Genomic DNA, 24,253 nt, shown 5'->3' with positions numbered 1-24,253 from the left:
AATTATAATGAGTTCTCTTTTCATTGCTCAAAAGCTTAGAAGATATATGACAAAATCACTGAGGAAAAGTAGAGTGTGAATTACCTACTATTATTATAACATTTATAAATGTAATCATGATTGACTCACCGGATATCTTATCATACTGCTTGTAATGCACATATAGTTTTGTTAATATGTAGAAGAACTATGTGATGTGATCTTTCCTGCATTTAAAAATGCATCACAAAATCATAATCCGAGGAAATGTTTCTATTTGTTGTTATTCTGTAATGGAATTTTTTATAGGGTCTCTAATAAGACATGCAGAAGATGTCATGTAAACAATGTCAGTATAGTCCTTTCGGCAACTCATATTGTGGTTGGAAGTATTTGGATTTGGCTCACTGAGCCACTGGACATCAACTGCTGCCCAAATTAATTTTCATGCAGTTAACACCAACCACTGCCAGACAGTGCTGGAATACAGAGGGAAACAAAACAAACAGACAAGTAAATAAATAACTAATCATGATTTGTTTTATCTGTAAGCACTCGGCGAGGTATCAGGCAGTGCACAGTTGCTTGGGCTGCATCGTATTAAAAGAGACATTGCTAATTGTAAATATGTTTGAAATTATCTTTGTACTGGCTGCTGACACCTGCTGTCCGGCTTTCTGAATGCCACGTAATTCTAGGCAAACGCAAAGCAAACAAACCAACATTTATAAGGCATTAAATTACAGAGTTCATGTCTTCTTTAGTTTATAAGAATCCTGCACGGTTGGTTATCAACAGAAGTCCAATGCCAAAGTGCTGGGAAAGAGACTTATTCAAGCAATTATTAAACTTCACATTACTGCCTTGCTTATGGAACATGGACACGCTTTTTACCCATGAAGATAATCGCGGGCTTATGGGAATATGCAAATCCTTTCTATTTGTGTTTGAAGGATATGAAAGATGCTAATGACCATGTTCCCTACGGTGCTGCAGGAGTATGGCATGCTGAGATCACCAACAGTTGCACCCTGTCCTCTCTGCTGTTTGTAATACTCAAAGACAGGAAATTGGGAAAGTCTGGGAAATCAATGCACAGAAGCAGCATGTGCTCACTGTCATGGCAAAACAATGCAATGCTGCTGTTTTGCAGATGATGACATCCTTCTAATGTTAATCATCAACATTATTGTGAACACTAAAAGTAAAATCTTAGGCAGTGGCTCTCTCCCACATAAAGGTCACCTACCCAGGTGAGAGACCATGTAACTATGACAAAGCGAAGAAGTTTGACTGCCAGTTAGAAACATTAGCTACAGTAATATGATCACTGTATTGGAAAAACAATGAAGAAGCCCAATGCAAGGCTCTTGAATTACCAGCTGATCTTTGTTCTGACCTTTCTGTGGTCACATGCTTTCCACAGTGACCGAATGGCAGTGACAAGTGATTGATTGAGAAATTGACCAGATGAGGGGGTCATCAATAAGAGTTGACCTCAGTAGGAAGCCAGTGTCACCTCTCTTTGGAGGCGTACAGGTGCAGAGGGACTATTTGGTGGGGAAATCTGGAATAATTCAGGGGGACAAAGCTGGAGGGGGCCCTGGATGATTTTAGAGATAGTAGATACTCAGTGTGTTAAAGCTTTTGTTTAGCTGTTGTCAGGGGGCCCAAAATGTCTAGCTTGACCAACTATGAACAGAGGAACCTGAGAAAGATTCTTGGGTAAACATGCCTTGGATACTCTGCTCACCCAAGCATGACCCTGACTAAGATACGCAGCATGAAGATGGATGGATGGGTGGATGGGTGGATGGATGAATGGGTGGATGGGTGGATGGGTGGATGGGTGGATGGGTGGATGGATGGATCACTTTCCAGCCCATTCCAACCTTAATCATTGTTTGTCAACAATGGTAAACATTACTGTATTAAATCACATTAACTCAATTAATGATTCTGTCTTCCTTGTTTAGTATAATTTCAAGATGAGGACAGAATATTGCTTTGGCATCCTTAACAACAGCAGTGGAGTGTATCATCAGGCCCATCCTACAAATTTAAGATTCAGATTAAATTTACCATAATGACGTTTTCATTTGGCTTTCATAGACCCTTTTAATAGTTCAGGTTTTGTCCATTCAACCATGCTGAAGTAAAAGGAGTTCTCTTTCTTTAAGTCATAACAGGAGCGGCTGCACCTATTAAAATCTGTCATCTGAGTAGGGAATAGCTTTTAGACTGAAATGTATTAATGTGATGTGCATGAGAGAGTTGTGTCTGTCAATATGGGTACCATTTTCTGGAGAGGAAAAATCTGCAGTAGTATTGTCTTTAATCTGTCCTAGACTTTTGTCAGCTGCACAGCTTGCAATTGTTATCACACTGACAAAAACACACAGATGTAAGCAAGTATACCCACAACACCCTGAGGAGGAAAGCATCAGCATCATAGCTGCTGAAAATGAATGCAGACTTAAATGGAAAGCGGTGAGACATGAAATGCATACAGAAAGAAAAATTGTGCTGTAAGCAAATTATCTTTTTGGACTAATCTCACTACCATAGATGAGAAAAAGGATCAGGCAGGCAGTACATTATTGATTTAAAGTTAATGTTCACTGATACTAACTGAAATCACTGGTTGAGGTGTCGAAATACAAGATAGATAAAAGATGAGAAATGAAGGGCAAGGTCATGGAAGGTGGGAAGCAGCTTACAACACCCTTTGTGAAGAAGTAGCATTTCTGAAGTTGGATTTAAAGTGTGATGTTGACAAAAGACCTATCTGAAGACTTTAATAGGAAGCCTTTGGAAGGATGTAGAAAAAACCAAAGGAATACATCAACTGCTATTTAATGGTAACAGAAAGCTACTTTTTGGACATTGAAACACAGGTGAAATCATTGGCCAATAGTGGGTTATGAGAGATATATTGTATTAGCATGTTGGCAAACATGCAAATACCACAGTTTTCAGCAGATACCACAGAGTATTTCATTGAGCCGAGCATGAACCTGCTGTAGTGTGTTACTTGTCCTGCAAAGCAATTAATTAAAGATAATCCCATGCTTCGATAGCCCACATGTGAATTCCCTCTGTCATAGTATTTATTTGCCTTCCATAAAACAAACGTGTAAAAATTATTTTTTGACTCGAGCGCAGAGACAAACGTTGCATGTCAGTGAGGCTACAAAGGCTTGTGAATATCATCTGGCACTGTGCTTCCCCCCCGGTGGTGTTAACAAGACATGAGGACTTGCTGTGAAAGGTCAGTCAGAGGGCAAGTGTGGATGGATACTCAATTTCCAGTGTAGCACAATGAAGCAAACAACTCTAAAATGTATAACTTGTCTGCAGTGCAGTGGAGTTCATTTCAGTACTGGCTGTATTTTTACCACGCTCCTTTGTTTCCATTCGGTATATGTGTGTGCACAACATATAGCATCTGTGTGTACATATTTTTTGCATTATAGGACATCGCTACCATGCCAGAGAAAGTCTGCTGTATACTATCTAGTTTACCTAGATATGTGGCTCTTGTTATTCAGCTCTGCGCCAACACAGATCTCGTTAATCGCTTTGACAAACATTGCATCTCTAGTGTTCCATAAATCAAAGCAGGATACAGTTGTTGCTCCATCAGCAGGGCCTAATCTGAATGTATCAGCTGGTGTCAGCTCAGGGACAGAAAATCCATATGCCTTCTGTGTGTCTAGTTTGCTGTATTGTATTTATATATTGTTTTGTCCTGCTTATGACATAAGGTTGTGTTGACCAATCTGCAAACAAAGCCAGCTGGTAGGAGCTAAGGAAAAAAGCCTAGCAGACAATATTAGCTGCAAATGTAGAGCATATATTACAGTGAATATTTACACCATCACTCTACAGGAGTATAAGCGTCTTAAAACTAGTGAGTGGAAATCTATTTAAACCAACTCTGAAAAAAGACTTAGAGATTAAAAACCCTAGTTTACAAACATTATTCCTCTCCAGATTACTAAATTCAGGACAGGTTCGTTTTATGGACGAACATCCACTGAAGAACCACTCAGTTGTTACCACACAAGGCTAAAATTTCATAAGTAATCTCATACATCAGGTACAAGTGCTTTTCTGTCTGAATGGGAGTGGTAGACAAGGGTTTTCAGTGGAACATTACTGCCATCTAGTGTTTGCTGAGCAACTGCTTGCAGGCCTGAGGATACACCACTGATGGACATACAGTTTTTGTGGTACACAGCCATTTTATATTGTTTCTTGATTGAAAATTGAGGAAGGGAGTAAGCTATGGGTCAGTGAGTCGTGGAAACAAACTAAAAATTGTTCTTGCCTTTCTCAACAACCAGCCAAGGCATTTAACCCGCAGGAAAGCTGCCAAGTGCAAACAACTGAGTGAATAACGCACACACACTTGTATGATGAATGTGTGTACATGTGTTACTTTACTGTGACGGTGTGTATGGGGCTGAGACAGATAATCTGAACAGAGCAGTGAGTTTGAGGATTTCCCTTGATTTTTCTGGCCAATGCTGAAACAGCTGGACATCACAGGAAACATTTATTTGTTGTACAATAAAAGAAATGTTCTTATTTGAATGTCTTAAATATGTTTAACAACAACTGGGATGCTCACATTGCTTTTCCAAAAGATGTACTCAGGTTTGCCGGCATGCAGATCCGTACATCTTAGTTTCTTCTTAGTTTGACTGAATCTCTGAATCATGAACTTGTATAGGCCGCAGTCTCATACAATGTGACTATATATTTTTTTCACCTACTGTACTTTCAAGAAATGCAGACTTTAGAGTGACATTGAGCGGAAATCCCTGCACCATGATGAGGTTTGCCTCCATGGTAGAGGGTAAATGATTGAACCTTGAACAGCCAGCAGAGGGAGATAATAATGTATGCTGATAGTAGGGTCATGGTATTCAAATCTCTACGGAAAGATCTCCTGTGAGAAGGTTATGTTATGGGAGGTTTCAAGGTGAAATCCCTAGCAATCTCAACCTAAATACTGCAAGGAATAAATCAGTCTCTGACTATTACAATCCCAATGGCCATATTTAGACATTTAGCCACCAAATGGACCAATGGAGTGGTGTCATAGCCAAAAATATGAACATAATTTAAATTAACATTTTACTTCTGCCATCTTTTCTTATTAGTAGAAGTAAGAACATGTTTGTTGAAAACTTGAGAACTTAATTAAGGGTAATTATGTTTGGAGGTTTAACATTTACATGAACTTTCATTTTTTTAATCTCTCAGCACTTTGAGGTGTTTGTGTAGCACACAGTGTTTACCAGCCGGCTGTCTGTCCCAGAAGAAATGGAAAATGAATCATGCGGCATTGAATTCTTTCTCTAATGTGCTAAACTGATAAAATGTCTTCCCCCTGGGCTTTGTGCATGCATTTTCCTATAGGATTTGTTGAGAATTGTTGTGGTTGTTGTTTTTTTCTTTTTATCTAACAACTCATAAAATTGGCAGCAACTCCAATTGACTGTAACAAAAATAGAAAATGCTGGTATAGTATGCAATAATAATTGTATTTACAGTATTAATCTTTTCAATCAAATCAAGTGTATGTATTAAAGTGCATTTTATACATTACATAATTTATATACACTCCGTGATTAAAACAACTAGAAATACCTGTATGATGTAATTCAGTGCAGTCAGTCAGTCCTGCAGTAAATACTATTTAAACTGTAAACTTTTTGTTAAGAGCATTACTATATTGTTTGTGTGTTGACTCAACTCTGTCATAGTTTAATACAGGACAGTTGCATCAGACTGTATTCTAAGTAGATTTTTATTACCAGGGTTACAAAGTGCCTTGCAGTTACAGAAATATGATAAAAGCATTTGAATAAATAAACAAAACAAACACAAGCAAAAAGTGTAAAAAAAACAAACAAATAAGAACAAATCAAGGCAAGTAGGCATCAATAGAATGCCTTTGAGAGTAAAAAGGTTTTGAGATGAAAATTTAAAACACTCAGCAGAGTTTGCTGATCTGACCACTGGAGGAGGCACAGGAGTTTCTATCTCCATTTATCTATGTATCTATTTACAAATTGCTTTATATGGGTGTGATAACATGCAAATCACTTGATACAGCTCAAAATGTATTTTAGAGACCATCTTCTTTTTACCTGCTTATATTCTGATATTCACACCCCAACATCAATGATTAGCAATGAACACAAAAACACTGCTGTCACAGTAATAAAGACCAGCTTTATTTTGTCTCACAATAGCTAGATACATTTAAGGCTTTTCCAAGAAAATGGATACAAGTGGTAAATCTTCCAGCTGAAAATCATTTCTGTGCTGTAAAAGGTTGTAAAACAAACATGGCATCACGCTTTGTTGTAATCGTTGTTGTTCATTTCAGCAAAATGAGTTTTTCAGAACTGTTACTTAAAGGAACAAAAAAGTGCCTCGCTGAGAGATTGTTGCAGCATGTTTTGTCAAATGTCACAAACAGTTCTATGATATCCTTTTCTAGCAATAAGTGATGTTTAGTTGACTAAACCAACAACTGTTTCTGCAACTTGTATATTTCCTTTTTGTAAAATATGAAAATGATGGAATGAAACATCTTACTTAAATTCCCAAATTAATAACAAACAAACTCACATACAATGGTGACAAAACTGAAGTAGATGTATTTTCATTCAGAATATCATTAGAAATTGCCTGAGATAAAGGAAATCATCCACATGTGAAACAATTTAACAGAACAGGGTAGTAAATGAAACTGGGATGTTAAAAAAAGGTATCCAGTTACTTGAAAAGCTTTGGACATTTTTTATGAAAAAAAAAACAAAAAACGTTTTAAGTTCCTTGTTTCTCTCGGGGAAAGTGATACACGTTGTTGATGATACAAAATGTTTATATCCAGTTGCAATATTACTTCCACAACAGATAAACAAATATGATACAGTAATATCAAACTTAGACTCTTAGACTAGTGTTAAACTTATCACAGCAATTTAATCTGCTTTTTACCAGCACTTCTAACAACAGCATTGTCAGTTTCTCATAGAGATGAATAATTAGCTCTGTTATAACCACCACTTAAATCATAAGTGACCTGAGGTACGGAGCAGTCTGTGAAGAAGTTCGGGAAGGCCAAAGTGCACAGTGCGTTGTCCTCTATGGGCCCACCAGCCTCAGAGGGGCAGTAGACAGGAGGCTGGGATGGGCCTGTACGCAGGCTCCCTCCTAGTTTCTTAGAGGCTCCTGAGCAGCTAGTCCAGGGCTCAGAGTAGAGGAGACCGCCAACTAAATGGTGAGCATCATACGAAGCAGGATCCGGGCCCCCCATCTCTGGCTGCACCCGGAGAGGCATGCTTTGATAAAGGTCCTGGTCACTAACCATGTTGCTGTAATCAGGCCCCAAGAGTTCGAAGAACTCTGCAGCCTCAGGATTGCCTCGTTCCAAGTCCTTCAGCGTCATCCCAGATGTGGAGCTGACTTTGGAGCAGTTGGCAGGCTCGGTAAAGAAAGAGGGGGGCAGATTGCGATGCCTCAGGGGTGGTTTCTTGGCTTTTTCACCCCTTATATCCTTCACAGGGCTGAAGAGGGCTGCCAAACTCTTGCTCTGTAAGTTGGCCTGGACCCCATCACGCTTAGGTAGAGTTTTGCTCTGCAAAGGACTGGGCTGAGCCAGGGGCGAACCCTGTCTTTTAACTGGGGCTTCTGCTACGTTCCCTGGTGTTATAATGCCAGTGCACCTTTTGATCTGCTTCTGTAGATACTTCCGGTGGTTGACTTTCCTCTTGGATTTCACTGGCTTGTCCAGAGCCAGTTTGATATTGCTGGAGGCTGAGTCTATGAAGCTCAGCAAGTCCCTAGTGGTCTCTTTGTAGTCCTCATCATTTTCTGCCTCACCGAGGAGACTCCCATCCAGACTTTTCTCCACATCGTACTCCATCACAGAACCAGGGAAGCAGAAATTCATGAACTGAGGGTTCATGATTGCAGTCTGAACAGCCATTACTCTGTTGAGCCCAGCGGCTACACCTGTGGCATCCGCTGTGATCCCTGAACCAAACGTTTCTTCAGAGCATGTCTTTTCTCTCTGACAAACACTTGGTCCTGATGCTGCTCATGAAGTTCCTGTAAACATTCCAGAGTAGAAGTGAGGGGCTCAGAGGAAAGCAAGGAGATCTTTCAGGGGGCTGGACAAATGATGTCAGAACATCAAAGAGGAGGGGCAAAGAGACCACAAGACTTAACTCTTTGCTTGTGCCTGACCACCTGCATCTAAGAGGGATTTGTCTGAAATTCCCTGCTGAGTTGAAGACAATAACCTCCGTCAGGACTCTCCCCCTCTAGTTTAACTGTTTGTGTGTGCTTTGAACCAAAAACGCTCTCATGAAACTGGAGGTTATTACTGTAACAGTGAGCAGAAAAGCCTTTAAAATCCCAATGGAGTACTTTTTCTGGGCAGAATTGTTGTATACAAATCTCTCTATTAAACTTTAAAATAAATACGTTTTTTTTATACATGATTATTAAATTAACTATGTTAAAAATAAAAAAGTTTAAGTTAAATACCCCACAAAATCCTCAACTCATCAGTGTCATTATTCATGGGATTCCTGCATGCTTTTAAAAACATTTTAACCACTTTTCATTCATCGTGCTTACATATGTGTTTCCTATGTGGATTACCAAATAGAAGTTAACTTGTAATCTAATTACTGTTCATTTAGGCACTGAAACAAACCAAACTAGCAAATCAAGGCTATACAGTAGTGAGAAAGGCTTCTATTCTGTGGGAAAATCTTTGTGCCCAAACAGATGCCACTATTTGGGAAAATCTTCCCAACTGCTTGCTTGTGTCTTAATCTGCTCATGGCAAAAGTTGATTTCTAGTGCATTCCCAGGCCAGTGGGAATTTCTGCCCTGGCCTGACAACTATTATGGGCTGCCTTTGACATAAAGCCCTACAGGGTCTAAATAGCCTCTATTCTTCGCCCGGCAGTGAAAGGGAGCTTTGTGCCAGAGATTCATTAAATTGCACCTCACAGCCCCTTCGTAAAATGGGTCTCAATAATGAACAGTCGATTTAACTAGAAAAGCTGCCGGAGCTGTTAAATTAAAGGGGAATAAAGTGCAGTTCAGGCTCAGTGTGCCAGAAGAAATGTTGACCTTAAGAAATCCTGGGTATGAAACTTCTGTTGTAAACAATAACGTATTTACAGGAAGTTTCTTGGCCAGCAGTGAATACAATGGAGGATGTGTCCAAGAGCCAGATTGTTATGTTGCCAGCACTTATCCCAATTTAAGTGGAATTTCAAGTGAATTTTGAGTGGAAGGACTGGACTGTTCAACATAGTTTAACTATTTAAAAAAATGAGTAACTTAAATGAGTAACTCTGCATATATTTTCTATTTGTTTACCAGATAAGGCAGAAGTCTTTATGTGACAAAATTATACTTCATTTATTATTCTTACTTTAAGTGAAGAGATGTTGCAGCTGAATAATTGAAAGAAGAAGACTCTTACAAAAGTGCATGCTGAGGTGAGGCAGTGACTTATTTAAGAGTTTGAGGGATGAAAAAAAAAAAAGTCTGAAGCAGCGAGGGAGTGAGGCCGTTAAAAAATTCTTTCTTATGTTAATTCCCGGGGAGAAAAGAGACAGTGAAACTGATAGCACTGATCTAATTATCTGTGGCCCAACACAAGTATGTGACTGAAAAGCAATCCAGAAAAACTCAAACCTATGAGCAACAAATTGAAACAAAGAATATCTTTCTGTTTATACAGCTGCCCATGAAAGACCTCCTGTTATTACCTAGAAGACAAGAATTTAAATAGGGAAACTGCACAGACTTTAAATATTCAGATGTACTGATTTCACCTGCTGTTAAAGCCAGACACTTATTTGTAAATTCATAACTTTTAGTTCATTGCAGGAGGAAAATGCAGGTCAGCTGCAGCCATATCACGACATCTCATGAATTCAGTGGAGGAGTACTGAGCTTTTAACGCCTGCCCAAAGTGATTTTGCCTCCCTCTCTTTGCTAGCAGCACAATTTTGGCAAAGTGACATCATCACAGTCATGGCAGCCATATCCCCCCTCTTTCTCCAGTCAAGGAGCTTTGGCTTTTTGTGCTGGTGGGTCATTCACATCACAGAGCCTGACGCACAGATCCCGGAAACAAGTTTCTATTGTTGCATAAAGGCTGAGAGGGCGAGACGGGGTGGGCTGTGGCAGACTAGCTTGGAAAAAATGTATGAACTGAGAGCACAACTGAGGAGCTTTTCGCTTGTTTCCAATCTCAAGACATTAAATGTGATGTTAATTGTCATGAAGTTTAGTTTAAATCCCTATAATGGACCAGTGTTTATTTTAGCCTTTAATCACCAAGGTCGACCTATTGACTGAATTTTCAAAAATTAATTATGTTTGGACCTGTGGGGAATTTTAATTTGGAGAAAATCATTAGTAATCTGCTGTGGCTTTCCCCCACAACCAGCACGTTGTTAGGTACACAGATCCATATTGTTGAGATATTGTTAAACATTACCACCACGCCCTCTGTCCCTGAGAATTTACTTATTCAGCAGCACCCAACCCCAAAGGAGCAGGGTGCTCAGTGCTACATGATGTGACACACACAGGCTTAATCTCTTCCTACTAGTGTGTGGTCCCTGTCTGAGCAGGGACATACTCAGAGTTTGGGGTCGAGCGAATACTAATAACACCTTTGATTGATGGCCAGTGTCAGAGACTTAGAAAAGGCTGGCAAAATTAATGACCTCTCAAAGTCCTGAGAAAAGTTTAAGGACGGCATTTAGTGGCAGAGACCCCGTCCTCCCCCATGTTTATCTATGTTTCTTTCTACTGGGGTGTCTGAAATCCAGTCAAGCCTGTGACAAAATGTTGAGAAGTCAGGCTTTGTGTGTCCTGGTAGAAAATCAACCCACATACCAGTGCAGGACATGTTCCCCCCCATCTGCTTCACAAAGTCATGTCATGTCAGGAACTTTTGCTTTAAAAGAACAGGGGGAGAAAAGGAATTGGCCAGAATAGTTCAAAGAAAAGTGTTTTAGTCTTAGTATTTTCATGACATTTGAGTCTTTTAGCTTGACATTTGGAAAAGAAAGAAAAAAGAAAGTGACTTTACGGTGAACTACAAAAGGCTTCTTGGTCCCTGCCAAATCCTGCATTTACTCTCTGCCTCACTCTTAACCTTCCATCAACCCTTCTCAACCTCTCCGGCACCCCAGGAGTTGTATTAATAATATTACTGGCAGGGGGGAACAAACCAGGGTCTATGGGCTGCCTTGGTGCCGCAATTTAAAGCTTTAATGGCAACCAGTGAATGAATGTGTGCCAGGGGGAATCCCACAGGTTGGTCCACAGGGGTGAGGTCAGCAGGCGTAGCTGCAATAACCTCCCACCACTCACTTTATTGGCCTCCTCCGATTGGGTTTTTATTAAATCTCAAGCACATGCAATTGTTCCTGCTAGGTGGAAGTAACTTAAAAGCCTCAGTCTCTCTTAAACACCACAAAGAGTCTGCTCAACAGAACAATGATTACAAGACAATTAGAAAGATTATATGACAATATTATTTGTAGCTTTTTAATCATTTTCACCGGAAGATGTGTTTCTTGGGTATGACAGCATATTTAATAAAGGCGGTGTAAGACATAAATAGAAAACTTAAAAGACAAAAGGATGGCACTGTTCTTCTGTGAGCAATAACAAATTTAATATTATACTCAGTGCAGTGGACATTTTCTTTATATTTGGTGTCAAACGTTTCTCCTGAGACTTATTTAGGTATATTTAAGCATTTTACAGTATACACAGAACAAACAACAAAGGCAAAATCAACAAGACTGACAAAAAAACTTCAAGGGTTTCAATGTGTCAAAAATCCAATTTAAAGATGTGGAAAAACTCTGAATGTATCCCTGATTGTAACACTGACTGAAAACACAAAAACACAAGCTTAGAGGCAGAGCGAGTTTTGGCAAATTTAACATGGGAGGAAAAACTAAGTGAGAATGGCCAAGGCTTTTGATGATGATAATGCGATTACATGAATAAACAACCAAACATATTCACAACTACAACATTGTTATCAAAGGTTTTTTTCATGACAAACAGATCAGACTTTTACAGTACCTTTCTGTCTCCAAGCCCTTTATAAATTTAAAGTTTGGCATAAAGCAATTGAGTGTGTCTAACTGGGTCAAAGAAAATTGTAGTTTGATACTCCAACTCTGATGGCCACATGATTAAGATTGAAAAAACACCCCCAAGTGATTAGTATTGTTATTAAAATCAAGAGCAATGTTCATTTTCTAAAATATAAATTTGTAATTTTATGTAAATAAAATCATCTGATTAAAAAAAAAGGGACAAGCTTTGGTATGACAGCGAGAGCACCCTGTGAAAAACCACGCCATGCAAAGTAAACTAGGCAATCCCAGTCGCGTCACATTTCGCTTCTTTTAGGGCCTAAGAGGTCGATGACTTTTTAGCCTGCTTGATCCACTCTCGAAAATACTTCACCTCTAAGGCCCGGGCAGCACGGACTGAGGGTGGGTCGTGGTCATTGCTGTAGCGGAGGTCCAAATGATGGGCTCCATCAGGAATCATAATGGAAACCAGAGAATCTGTTATGTTGTAAGTCACTCCACCAGCCGACCACGGGTCAAGTCCTCCGTTACTGAAATACAACAGCAGAGATAGTGTGTGATGAAAATATATGATCAGACACTTGTGTACAACATATTATGATATTCAGTTAGGGCTCGGTGCATCAGCAAAGCAACACGAAACCATAATTGGTGACTTCTACGTCACAGTGTGTGTTCTGTGAACTGTCGATGTCTTGTAATGTCTTATATTTCCATATAAAAGCTGGGAAAACAAACAAACCACAGCTGTCAACCCCCCACATGGGCTATTAGATACAAATTAAAAAACTGGTGGTAATTTTTGGCAGCACTGTTTTAATAGGCATATGTTATGATTTTATTTTTTGAGATGCTGAACGCCAGACCTTTTAATAGCTTGACAAAAGCTGCTAATTGGTATTCAACCTAACATGACCCACCCCAGTGGTTATGACTGAGCTACATCAGAGTCATGCTTTTTCATTAAGGTTTTACATACTTCTGTCTACCTCCTGTCGCTACCCAGGTGGGCACTCTTAATTTGACTGCAATAAAAGTCAGTCAAATTCTGCACTTTAATTGCTCTCACTGCACTAGACAAACCCAGAAAACACAGGGAACCTGCTGCCTGAGCTTGATATAAGTTATGTTTACCTGAAGATGATGTTGCTGTGAGAGGTGATGTCCTTCCCCCCGTAGACTGTGCCAGCCCAGTCAGCTCGCGGCCTGACACCAAAAATGATGTTACACTCATCAGAGAAGGCCTGGAAGTTCCACTCCTCAGGTTCAAACATGTCATGGACGCCATCTGTGCACATGGGCATCACCATCTCGGTGCAGGCCTGGGGATGAGGGATGGAACACGTATTCACTGTGACAGGTAAAGCTGCCCACTGACACATCTGTGCAGCGATTTATTCAGCATGACAAGACTGATCCCTGCACTCTGTGTGTACTGCACCTGGTAATACCAGCCGAGGAAACCGAGGCTGCCGGTCGCTGTCTGAGATGTGTTGAGACAGGAAGAGCTTCCGGTGTAGTTGTAGTAGACCTTGGCTGCTTGGGAGACACCGCGCAGCAGCTGGTAGTCAGAAACGGTGGAATCGAAAGCAAGATACTTGCACACCACCTTGGAAACATGACACAATAACAAGCAAAACACAAAATGAACTACAGGTTTGTGAATGTTAAATTCATTAAAGGTTTCATGTATTTTCTTTTGAAATTACATTGAAGAGAGACATTTTAACTTAAACAAAACTAATTCTCTTATATCTGTATTGTTTGTAAGACTAAAGTTTACTTTCTAGTGGCCCATAAAGTGTTTTTCCACATAAAGTGGTGGCGCCTGATTTGCATATGAAATTCCCTGGAATGAACTTGAATTTATTGCTCTAATCTTGGCACCAGAGGAAAAAACATCCATTTACTTAAAGCCAATGATATAAAAGATTTTAAATTAACGTTTTTTGCTCTCCTTACTACTGTTTTGTTAGACCACGGTTGATTTCTCGGAATTAATAGCGTGGATGATAAATATTTGAGTTTCAGCTTTTGTTTAATTTCGCTGCGTGTTGTTATGGTTGCAGCAGCAAAGTTGGCTGTGGCTGTTGTTCTGCACCCTTTGTGAGGCAGAGAAACTGGGCTTTCTTGTTTAGAGGTTGGAGGGGAGCTGCACTAGTGTGGAGTCTGTTACTAAGGCTTTTGTCTGCGGGCTGGGGAGGAGTTGGTGGTCGATGGATGAGGAGGGCCACAGACATGTCCAACCAAAGATTTATACCGTGAAAAAAAACACTGCAATTGCTCCAAAGCATCTTCTCCTTACTTTTCAGATAGGATTAGGCTTATACATTCATCTCTGCCAACAGATTTCCCTCCTCTAAGCCCTCAATACCCCGTTCTCACACTCACTCAGATAATCACATTAGCTTTGTCATTAAAAAAGCTCCTCTTTGCACCCACTGCCTAAACCGCTTAAACCACCCATAGGGGTCGCATACATTAAAGGCAAGGAGCCAAAAAAAACAAAAAATGACCATTTAGTGTTTATTTTACCTTACATGGCGCTCCTGGAACTATTCAGTGGCTAAATGATGAACAAATAAGCAAACAAAAAATGTATCACGCTAGTAAAAGTTTTAGTGTCAGCCTGCTCTATGGGGGCCTCGGAGGGGTGTTGAAGAATCAAACAGAGAGTCGGGGGTCAATAGCAGAGCTTGGTTTATGCACGTGACATGCCAAGGTGACTGGTAGAATACACTGAACCCAAGTCAATCACCAGCCGCAGAAAAGCCGCTGTACTGTCACAAGCTCTTTTACATAAAAACACAGGAGGTTTTGTAATGTTGAAAACAGGAGAGAAAGTTTAAAAAAAACTTTATTTTGCATTAGCCACATTAAATGATTGCAGTTTTTTGTTTCAGTTTTGGCAAGTAATTTTTCCACATCAAGTGTCTAGTGAAGTATTTGCTACAGTCTCATTCAAATGAGAGTGGTGGAACTTTGTTTTAATGGCCTCATGAGCTGCTCTGGGCAAATGTCCTCTTTCTGTGGTGCCATGTGAGCGTCCTAAGAGGAACACCTCAGAGATCTGACGGAGTGTGCAAATGAAAGGACCACTGGTACAAGAGAAGAAAAGAACGGTGGCTTACTTGTAGCTGCTCATCTAAAGAATACTTAAAATCTAAAAGAAACTAGATCCTTATGAATATTAATGAAGTAAATTGACAGCTGTTGTAAACAAAAGCTTGGAAGAGCACAACAAACACTTGTAACACAATCGGCTGAATCACACATTCATTTCAATTAAGGACAGGCTGTCAGGCCAAATCGGGCGCTTAACCAAAGACAAACAAAATGTAAAAGTTGCATTTAAGTACAAACCGTTTACCTTTTAAATCTATTTGAAGTTTAACTACAACTTTTGGCCCATGCTAGAAAGCAACCACTGTCACACCTAAGTTTCTAAATACCTTTTTGAATTGCAGATACAGTATTTTACTGGAGGCTGTACGTACCTGGATCGGCCAACGAGGAAGTGGCTGAAGAAAATTTGCTTCGTAGGGGTAGTCCACCATAGCCAGATTCACCCAAGTCTCCTGGAGCCAGTTCTTGAAGCCAAAAGCATCATTCTTGTTTTTAAGAGGGGTGCATAAACTGAATTCTTCTGTCATCCACTGAAGGCCAGCCGCTAGTCAAAAGAGAGCAAAGAGAGCATAAAGGATTAAATGTCATTACATTAGTAATTCCTTTTTCATGTGAACTGCTCTGTCCATATTATCATGCCTGTCTACAACTATATCCACTACACTACTGGGTGCTAAAATGTGACTTTGACGAAGATAAAACAATGTTTATTTAGTTAGAATTTAACAACTACAGCTCCCATGGGTCTTCACGTGTGAAATCAAAACCTCATGACAGCTTTAGTCGCTAAATACTAATAAAAATAACAAACATTGTATTGTGGTTCAAGTAACAGGGTGCTCAGCATCTCCTTCGTCATATCATTTGCAACTTTTTCAGTCCTCAGTATCTTTTTGGGACAGCTGCAACCAAAAAACAGCAAACAAGTTGACAACCATCATCCATCATTTTGAAGCTTCTGGGTCACTGTGATTGGCTAAAAAAGTAACCACCATCACTCAGGATGTTGTCCCTGTTTAACTATAGTTTGGCGGATAATGACAAATGCCAGGCTATTTCAGTACTTGCTTACTTACACTGTAATGTGACGGTGTTATTTTGAAATCTCCTTGGCTCCAATAAATGAGTGGAGTGACATGTTCTGTACAATAATAATAACAGCAAGTGGAATATTTCTTCCTTTGATTTTGATATCACCTTAGGGATGTTTTCAAACTGCATTTTGAAAATATTGGATGTGAATGAAAGTGATGAGATGGACTCTTAGGTACCACTTTGTAATAAAGCATCATTAATCTGATTCAAATGATTTAGAAGGTGTAACTAATGGCTTTATTTATTGTTGTTAATCATTCACTGACACGTTATGATTAGTTATAAGCCATTATAAGAGCAACACTTGACAATCATCATCCAGCATTACACTTTCTTGCTAGCTGTTAAATTCATTGAAAAGTACCCTCAAGGTGCCGTTTGTCCACCAAAATGAATTTATTAACAACTCAGTTAATGTAGTAAGTGTTACATTTGTAGTGTGAGGGACAAGTGATATGCACAAGGAGGATATTCTATAACTTGGCAGCCTGAAAGTTAGCTTATTCCTCTGTTCTATAATGCACTAGTAAATTATTTAATAGCAGCATTATTAGAAAGTGGTATCGACTTCTTTATTGGTGTACTATTACCACTGATGGTGTGTCAGGAATAAAAAAGCACCACTCAGTTCAATAAAGCTTATTCCTACAGTTTAGGATTGTGATAATGAAAAAGGTACCAGGGGATCCTGTAAAGGAACACTGTCTTATTCAGGTCTGAGTGGAATACTAAAGAACTAAGATAGTCTGAGTTATGTAGGTTGTAAATTTTATGGATCCGCATACCCTGTCTTACAATCTTTCATCTGTGGAGAGGCACCAGATTTTATAACTAATAGCACTACAAGTTTAAGTAACAGCTGTCTGGTTTCAGGCTTTAGCAGACAGTTAATTAAATTAACATATGGACCATATAGATAAACATGTAGAAATTCGTATAATTCTTCCTCATAGACGAGATTAAACATGGCTCATATATTACTCTGACAGATAAGATAAATCAACCCATCATGACTGTAAGACTTACCAGTAGAAGAGACGTTTTCAATAGCTTTCCACGACTTTCTGATGTTTGCATCACAGTTATACCCACTTCTGGCAAAGTCCTGTGTTACTATTTTGTAGAAGTCTCCACATGGCACCATACCAGGGAACTGCCATATTGGTGCGGAGGATGCAAGAGCTCTGAAATATGATCAAAAGCAAAACCATTTCCACTTTTTTCTCAAAATGACACAAGCTGCACATCCATTATGCTGTGTAATCTGCATGCAGTTTGTGTAACATTTTTGCTGGGGCAGCACAGTGATTCCAATGGCGGTATAGAAGGTATGGAAGTCAATGAATTGAAAATCTGATACCTCGTGTCACATGCTTCTGCAGTACCTGTGAGCAAGGGTGTGTAAGAGTTTAACACGTCTTGTGTTTATTATAGTTTTTCACTGACAGGAGATGCTGAAGCCAAAACTTAGGAAGAAACACCGAATAAGCACTCTGTCCAAAGAAGGCTGAACCCTCATTTGTCATTTCAGTCTCGAAGAGTCAGTTAAAATACAGTTGCCTGGTTCGGTACATCTTTGGGGAAATCTAACCTGGTCCCAACAACTGCACTAACATCTTACCCAACAACTATATTAGGGTATTTCATCCTGAACCAGGCAGAGAGCATCCCTCCATAGGAACCTCCGACAGCGATGACGGGGCTATGCTGAGCTCCAGGTAAAGTGCTCTTCAGGTCCTGAATCAGCACTGCAAAGTCTGCCAGGGCCTGCTCTGAGGTCAGGTAGTTCAAGTGTTTGCTGCCCTGCAAGCAAAGGAAAATTATTGCTGTAGAATTATTAATGAATTGTCTGGGAGTGCCTTAGTAGCTGAATGGTTACAGTTCATGCCACACAGCCATCGGTTGGATTCCAGCAGGTGACCTGTGCTGCATGACACACCACTCTCTGTTCCTTTTTCTTGTCTGCCTCTTCTCCTGTCACTATCACACAAAGGCAAAAACATGCCATAAAATTGTCTGACAATTCCCACACAAAGCATGTAATATGATTTCCTGGCACTGGGAGTGAAATTTATTTTGGCAAACATTTTTACACTTTTAGCTTCTAGGGGTTAATGCCTGGCCATCATCACTGCCAACCCGATTTGACAGCATTAATTTAGCTTAATTTGAAGAATAACATGTTAAAAATGGAAAATGAACATTTATAATTGAATGATCTGTTATGGCCACATCTTAGACTAACTGATTAACTGATTTAAGTTTAATGAAAAAAGACATTTCACCTTTTCAAAGCGTATTTTGATACATATGATGGTTTGTGATTAATCAGCATATATGCACAATGGTTCAACCAGACTGACAATTGAAAGGGGAAAAAAGAGACAAAGACACCTCTGAGCAACAGTTAAATAAGAATATAAGAAGTCACCAGACATTTGTAAAAGAAACTGGAAGCTTAGTATCAAAAATCCCCGCAGATTTAAACAGGAACAGGTTGCTGTTTCAGTGCCAAGTGCAAAATAACAATCAGGAATTAACAGGCATGTTGCTGTAACAAAGATAGTTTTAAAACTTCAGAATAGAAATAGAAGGTTGGTGTAGGGTGAGCGCTACTGAAATATCAGCTGAGCATACTGTGGACTGACAAATCACAGTTTAAACCTATTCAATCTAACCACTGAGTAGACAGCAGAGGGCCCAAAGAAAAACAGGTTCCCAAAAACTTTAGAGCCTGGTTGCACTGCTGTGGTTAGGTAATGATCTAGGGTCACTTCTGCTTTTCTGGACTGGAAAAAAAAAATTTAAATCGAAGGGTATTGGCTGGAAAAATGTTTACAACAGTAGTCTCCCTTGTCATGCAGCACTTTTGACTAAATGGAAGTTTTAATCATGAATTCTTAATGCCAAAACTATTTCAAGTGTAAATCATACATTTGGTGTCTGAATTATAGTCTTTGTATCTGTGTTAAAATAGCAATTATTGAAACAGAGAAGAAAAAACACCTATATAACAGGTGACCCCAAACTTCTGAGCGGCAGTGTACAGATGCAAATGTTTTACTGGCTGGGAACCCCAAAAAGACAAAAAACATATAATCAAACATCAAACAATCAAGTGTAAACCTGCTTCTCCACTTACTCTGTATGAGTCTGGTCCAAATGGCAGGGACTCTCCATAGTAACGATGTTCTGCGAAAACCAGCATGGCACCCAACTCCTCCGCAATTTCCCACATGAAGCCCTAGAGAGAAAACAATGACAGGTGTTGAATTAGACTGAGGACTGTGCGCGGTGTAAATACAGGGTAACAGATGGGGTATTTACAGTATTGTTGCAGAACCAGGTGATGTCGCCTTCATTGCCAGTGTAGAATAAAACAGGGCCTCCAGGCTGCTTCCAGTGTTTATCAGCCATAAGGTATCTCTGTTTGAAGGTGCCATCTTCCAGGAATCCAAAATGATCAATCTGTATCAAATAAAAACATGAAACGAAATAAAACTAATGTGTAATCTTAAATGTTCAGTTAAAATGTACAATGTGTATCAGTAAGTACTGTCATCAATCTCATGGCATCTGCACACTTGTTGACAGAATAGCCAATGTGGCAATCCTTTCTTGATATTAATATCTACACATAGCATTTTAGAGGATGCAGTTTAGTCCACACAAACCGCTCCGAGCTGGATGTGATCAGTGGATACCTGGCCCCATGCCAACTATGGCTATGGAAATGACAGTCTCGAGGCTGGATTCTAGGGTAATTAGCCCCAATTTGTATTAAAAAATGTTGGAGCCAGTTTAAGGGATGCCACATTAGTTCCACTTTAGATGAGCTCTGATCCTTTCATCAGACCTCAGGGATTCTGGGGTATCTTCCCATTTCAACTATTTTTCCTGTCTTCCTGTCTTTATTAAACAAAAGCCGAAAGAAACCAACAACTTCAGAGAAGACAACCCCATGAGGCTGCCGAATTGTCCAACCCTTGAAACAGTCCCAACACTTAATACAAAATGTTTTTGTTTTGTATTTCAACCCGTCCTCGCTCGCAGCCCCCCTAAGTGGAAACAAAGGAGGCTGCGATTTTATGAGCCAATGACAGCAAAAAGATTCTGGGGCCTCAATGTGTTCATTCAAGCCTCGACTCCTTAGCTCTTGGCAGTGCTTTAAGTGTGAGGGGAGAGACAGTTTAAAGGAAAAGTTCAGCAGCAAAATTATTTTCAGTGGTATAATGTGGTAAAGCATTTAAGTTGCTTAAAGTCCTTCAAAAAGTCAATTTGTTTAGATTTTGTGTTATTTTCTATTCATACAAGGGTTTTCAAATGGTAGATGTCTGATTTTGGGAGTGAAACTCTTCAATTATTGAAAGCCAAATTCTCTTGCAATGCAAAAAAAAATATTCCTATATTCTATGATGTAAATTCTCAAACTAAAGTGGTTGAGTATCTGAAGCGCTTCACCAAAAGGCCCCCTGGTGAGTATCACTTGCACCCACTCAGTATGCACATCACAAAACCTATGAGATTGGTTTCATAACAAATTCACACCCTGATAAGTAGTGCCACCATGTGGTTACTGCAGGCAACACTTGTTTCAATTAAAATTCAGTCCACATACTGTACAACTACTGGACCAGCGCTTAAACTATTCTACGGGAAAATAGACTGTTGTGGTACAATCGAGCAAATGGAGACACGAGGGAAACAACCAAAGCACAAGCTCCAGTAAACTACAACAGTTAATTTGGAGGATGCTAAAGGACACTTCCATTCATTGTCCTGAGGCAAAATGCAGTCAAGAGGATTTCCTCTGGACAACTGCTAGATCACTCTGTGCTCTCCTCACACGGCTTGTCCCACAGAGAGTGCAGAAAAAGGCTGCATGATTGATGATCCTTTTGTAAAAACAGCAGATTTGCTACTGCTACTGAGGAAGGGATTTTATGTGTTGTACTTGTCAAGAAGAAGCATACAATTTCTTGTTGATTACCCCCCCAAAAAAAAAACACATCAGACATGACAATGGGCTTCAGAAGGGAGGAAATGGTCTTTATCTTCTTGTCAGTGTGGCTGATTAGGCAGGATGTCGTGGGTTGGACCAGGTGTGGAGCATTGTCCCCTAATCCAAATACTGTTCAGTGCATCAACAGTGTGTGCAAATCTTACTTAGGACTGCAACTAATGGTTATCTTCATTTTCGATTAATCTGACATGTGATTTTCTTGATCAATCCATTAAATTAGGTCTATGTTTGGTCTCTAAAACATTAGAAAATAGTTAAAAATGCTCATCACAATGCCCTCGAGCCCAAGGTGACATAATCAATTGTCTTGTTTTGACCGATGAACTGTCCAAACACAAAGATACTTCGTTTAAATTAAAATAAGAAAAGTAAAAGCAGCAAATGACCACATTTGAGAATCCAGAACCATCAAATATTTAGCATTTGTGCTTGAAAAATTAATTTAATAATGACATGATGATCCTAACAGCTGTAATAATAACTCTCTATCTCTGATCTATACAAATACTAATCTTCTGTGTGTTGCCAATATACACTTTATTTTAATCTGTGTATTATTCTAAAGTGTTTAACCCATGAAACACTGGTTAAAACAGCATCCGGTGTTGTTTCAATTTACTTTTTCCCGATGTCTACAAGCGTAGATTTGGCTTCCAAAACTGTCCGATGTCTTAAATGTTCAACTGAGTTTTAAGTTTGAGGGTAAATACAAACAACCCTAGATCTACAGACTGTGTGGTTTGACTACACATGTTCAGTCTCTTTTAAAAAATTCTCTAAGAGACAATATGTGAAACCCAGATGAGGTAAAACTGTGAAAACATAGAACAAATATATTTTCAGTTATAGTCTCAGTGATCCTCACATTTTAGACCCTAAAACTATATACTTGTGGATAGATACACCAGTTTATGGAGCACCTGAATGCACCATCATGACCTGTTTTCAGATTCTATAAATAGCAGAGTGTTACAGTACTATATATAAACTGAAGCAACTAATTAATTAGTAAATAATAAAGAGTGGCTGCAAATTTTGTCAAAGATTCTGCCTTATAATGAGTAAATTACTAACCATAATACATTTTATTTACATGGTCATTCTTTAAATGTGATTAATCTGGCTTACTTTACCTTCAAAACATCCCTGAGTTCAGGAATATCAGAGTAATTAACACACAAGCACAGTCTTGTGACCGTATGAGTCAGGTTCACAAGTCAGTAAACGTGATGCCGCGTTGCATACTGCCGCACACACTCAACATGCAATCTGATTCTCCACGAAGTTACAGTAAATGGAAAATATAAAGGCTGAATGAAGATCTCTCAAACACACCCTGAGGTAAAGTGTTTCACATTCACTGGGCCCTGGAGACCTTTTTAGGCAGGGAGCCAGGAGGGATAGTTACAGTTCTGCTGGCAGGAACAGAGCCAATTGTGATGGTTTTCCCTTCACTACAGGAAGCGGGAGGGAAACACCTATTGTCTGCTGACACAACACATGAACAACCTCCACAGAATTTAGTGCATTGACATTTTCAGAAAGAGCAAGTGGTGCAGATATTAGCAAACAGCAAACAATGAAGACAAGTAATGTAGTGGTGAATAAAAAGTCAGCAAACTATAATTAGCCAGTAATCATCACATAATCTAATCTCATATTTAATGCAGTGTTTTTATGTTTCAGCCCAAATATGGACACCAATCTAACTTACTTTGACTCTTCTGCACTACTAAATTCAGCCCTTGTCAAGTAGAAATCAAATTTAAAAGTGAAGTGAAAGAGAAAGACTCAAAAGAGGAAGGAAAGTATGTAAAACATTAAATACAGTTTCCACAGACACATGCAGAGTTTTTAAAAGTGTAAGAGATTTTACACTCACCTTCTGGTCAAAATAAAATGTTTCATAGCTGATGGGGGTCTCAGTGGAGTAAGGCAACCCACCAAGCCTTGTGAAAAGTTGTGATTTGAGGGCGATCACGTGTAAACAACCGAGCCACAGCGTCAGGATGCAGGTAGCTGCAGCAGCTCTCCCCCAAAGCCCCATCCTGACTCCAGCCTTCACTGCTGCTACTGTCAAACCCTGCTCACAACAAACTGCTCTTCAGCACATGATAATGAGCTGGCATGATCTACCTCTCCCCCCTGTGTGTCTCTCTCTCTCTCTCTCTCTCTCTGTCTGTAGATCTGTCCCGTATAAGACAGGAAGTGAGACTGGCCTGTCAGCAAACCCCAGAGAGGTGTTGTCAAACAGCGTGTGAGCTAAGTTTAGCTGGCGGAGCACAGGAAGCGTCAGGTTCAACGTCCTCTCTCAGCCTTTTAACGACTTTAATTTCACCCTAGCACAAAGCAGACGGCTCCTATACTGTCAATACACACGCAAGGGTTGATGGGAGTCTTGAGATGTGCAGCCACATGTGCACGTCGTTGATGTTACGCTCGCAAACAGAAAAGTGAACCGGAAGCAGGTGTTGATCCCTCGCTTGTTTGCTTCAGGTTTAAAATCCCCCAAAATTGTGTTTCGCACCCTCTGCACCGATTTCTGATTTAAAGATTGTATTATGAATAGCGGAAATGTTATGGTGTTTTATTCTGAAGGCAGGTCAGTGCATCACTGCCTCTGCCTATATTGGTAGTTTTACTTTTTAAGGACGTAGCGGAAGTACTAGTGTGCTGTCATGGCTGTATTTAAGCTACCTTAACTCATTTAATGTATGTAGATTTTGTTAAAATGATATTGAATTTTCTACTCCTGTAACGTTGTTTAGCTTTTATAGGGCAGAATGCATGCGAGGTTAGTTACACAGCATGTAATACCTGGACTGAATATGATAATGTTAAATTA

General features: G+C 39.6%; 2 protein-coding genes across 2 annotated transcripts; both read right to left on the bottom strand.

Moving 5' to 3' along the window:
- Nucleotides 1-6,208: 6,208 nt before the first annotated feature.
- Nucleotides 6,209-8,306, bottom strand: LOC127362253 (protein FAM181B). The gene has a single exon (XM_051397733.1). The coding sequence runs from the start codon at nt 7,991-7,993 to the stop codon at nt 7,034-7,036; it is 960 nt and encodes a 319-aa protein (XP_051253693.1). The 5' UTR covers nt 7,994-8,306; the 3' UTR covers nt 6,209-7,033.
- Nucleotides 8,307-11,584: 3,278 nt separating this feature from the next.
- Nucleotides 11,585-23,843, bottom strand: prcp (prolylcarboxypeptidase (angiotensinase C)). Its single transcript, XM_051397732.1, has 9 exons — nt 23,291-23,843; nt 19,713-19,853; nt 19,528-19,629; nt 18,007-18,188; nt 17,412-17,569; nt 15,662-15,834; nt 13,606-13,773; nt 13,299-13,486; nt 11,585-12,694 (listed from the first exon to the last, which is right to left on the bottom strand). The coding sequence occupies exons 1-9, from the start codon at nt 23,453-23,455 to the stop codon at nt 12,484-12,486; spliced, it is 1,488 nt and encodes a 495-aa protein (XP_051253692.1). The 5' UTR covers nt 23,456-23,843; the 3' UTR covers nt 11,585-12,483.
- Between the last annotated feature and the right edge of the window lie 410 nt (nt 23,844-24,253).

The sequence above is a fragment of the Dicentrarchus labrax genome, unplaced genomic scaffold (assembly GCF_905237075.1).
Source record: "Dicentrarchus labrax unplaced genomic scaffold, dlabrax2021, whole genome shotgun sequence".
Taxonomy (NCBI): Eukaryota; Metazoa; Chordata; class Actinopteri; family Moronidae; genus Dicentrarchus; species Dicentrarchus labrax.
This window is presented reverse-complemented; position numbering and strand designations above follow the sequence as displayed.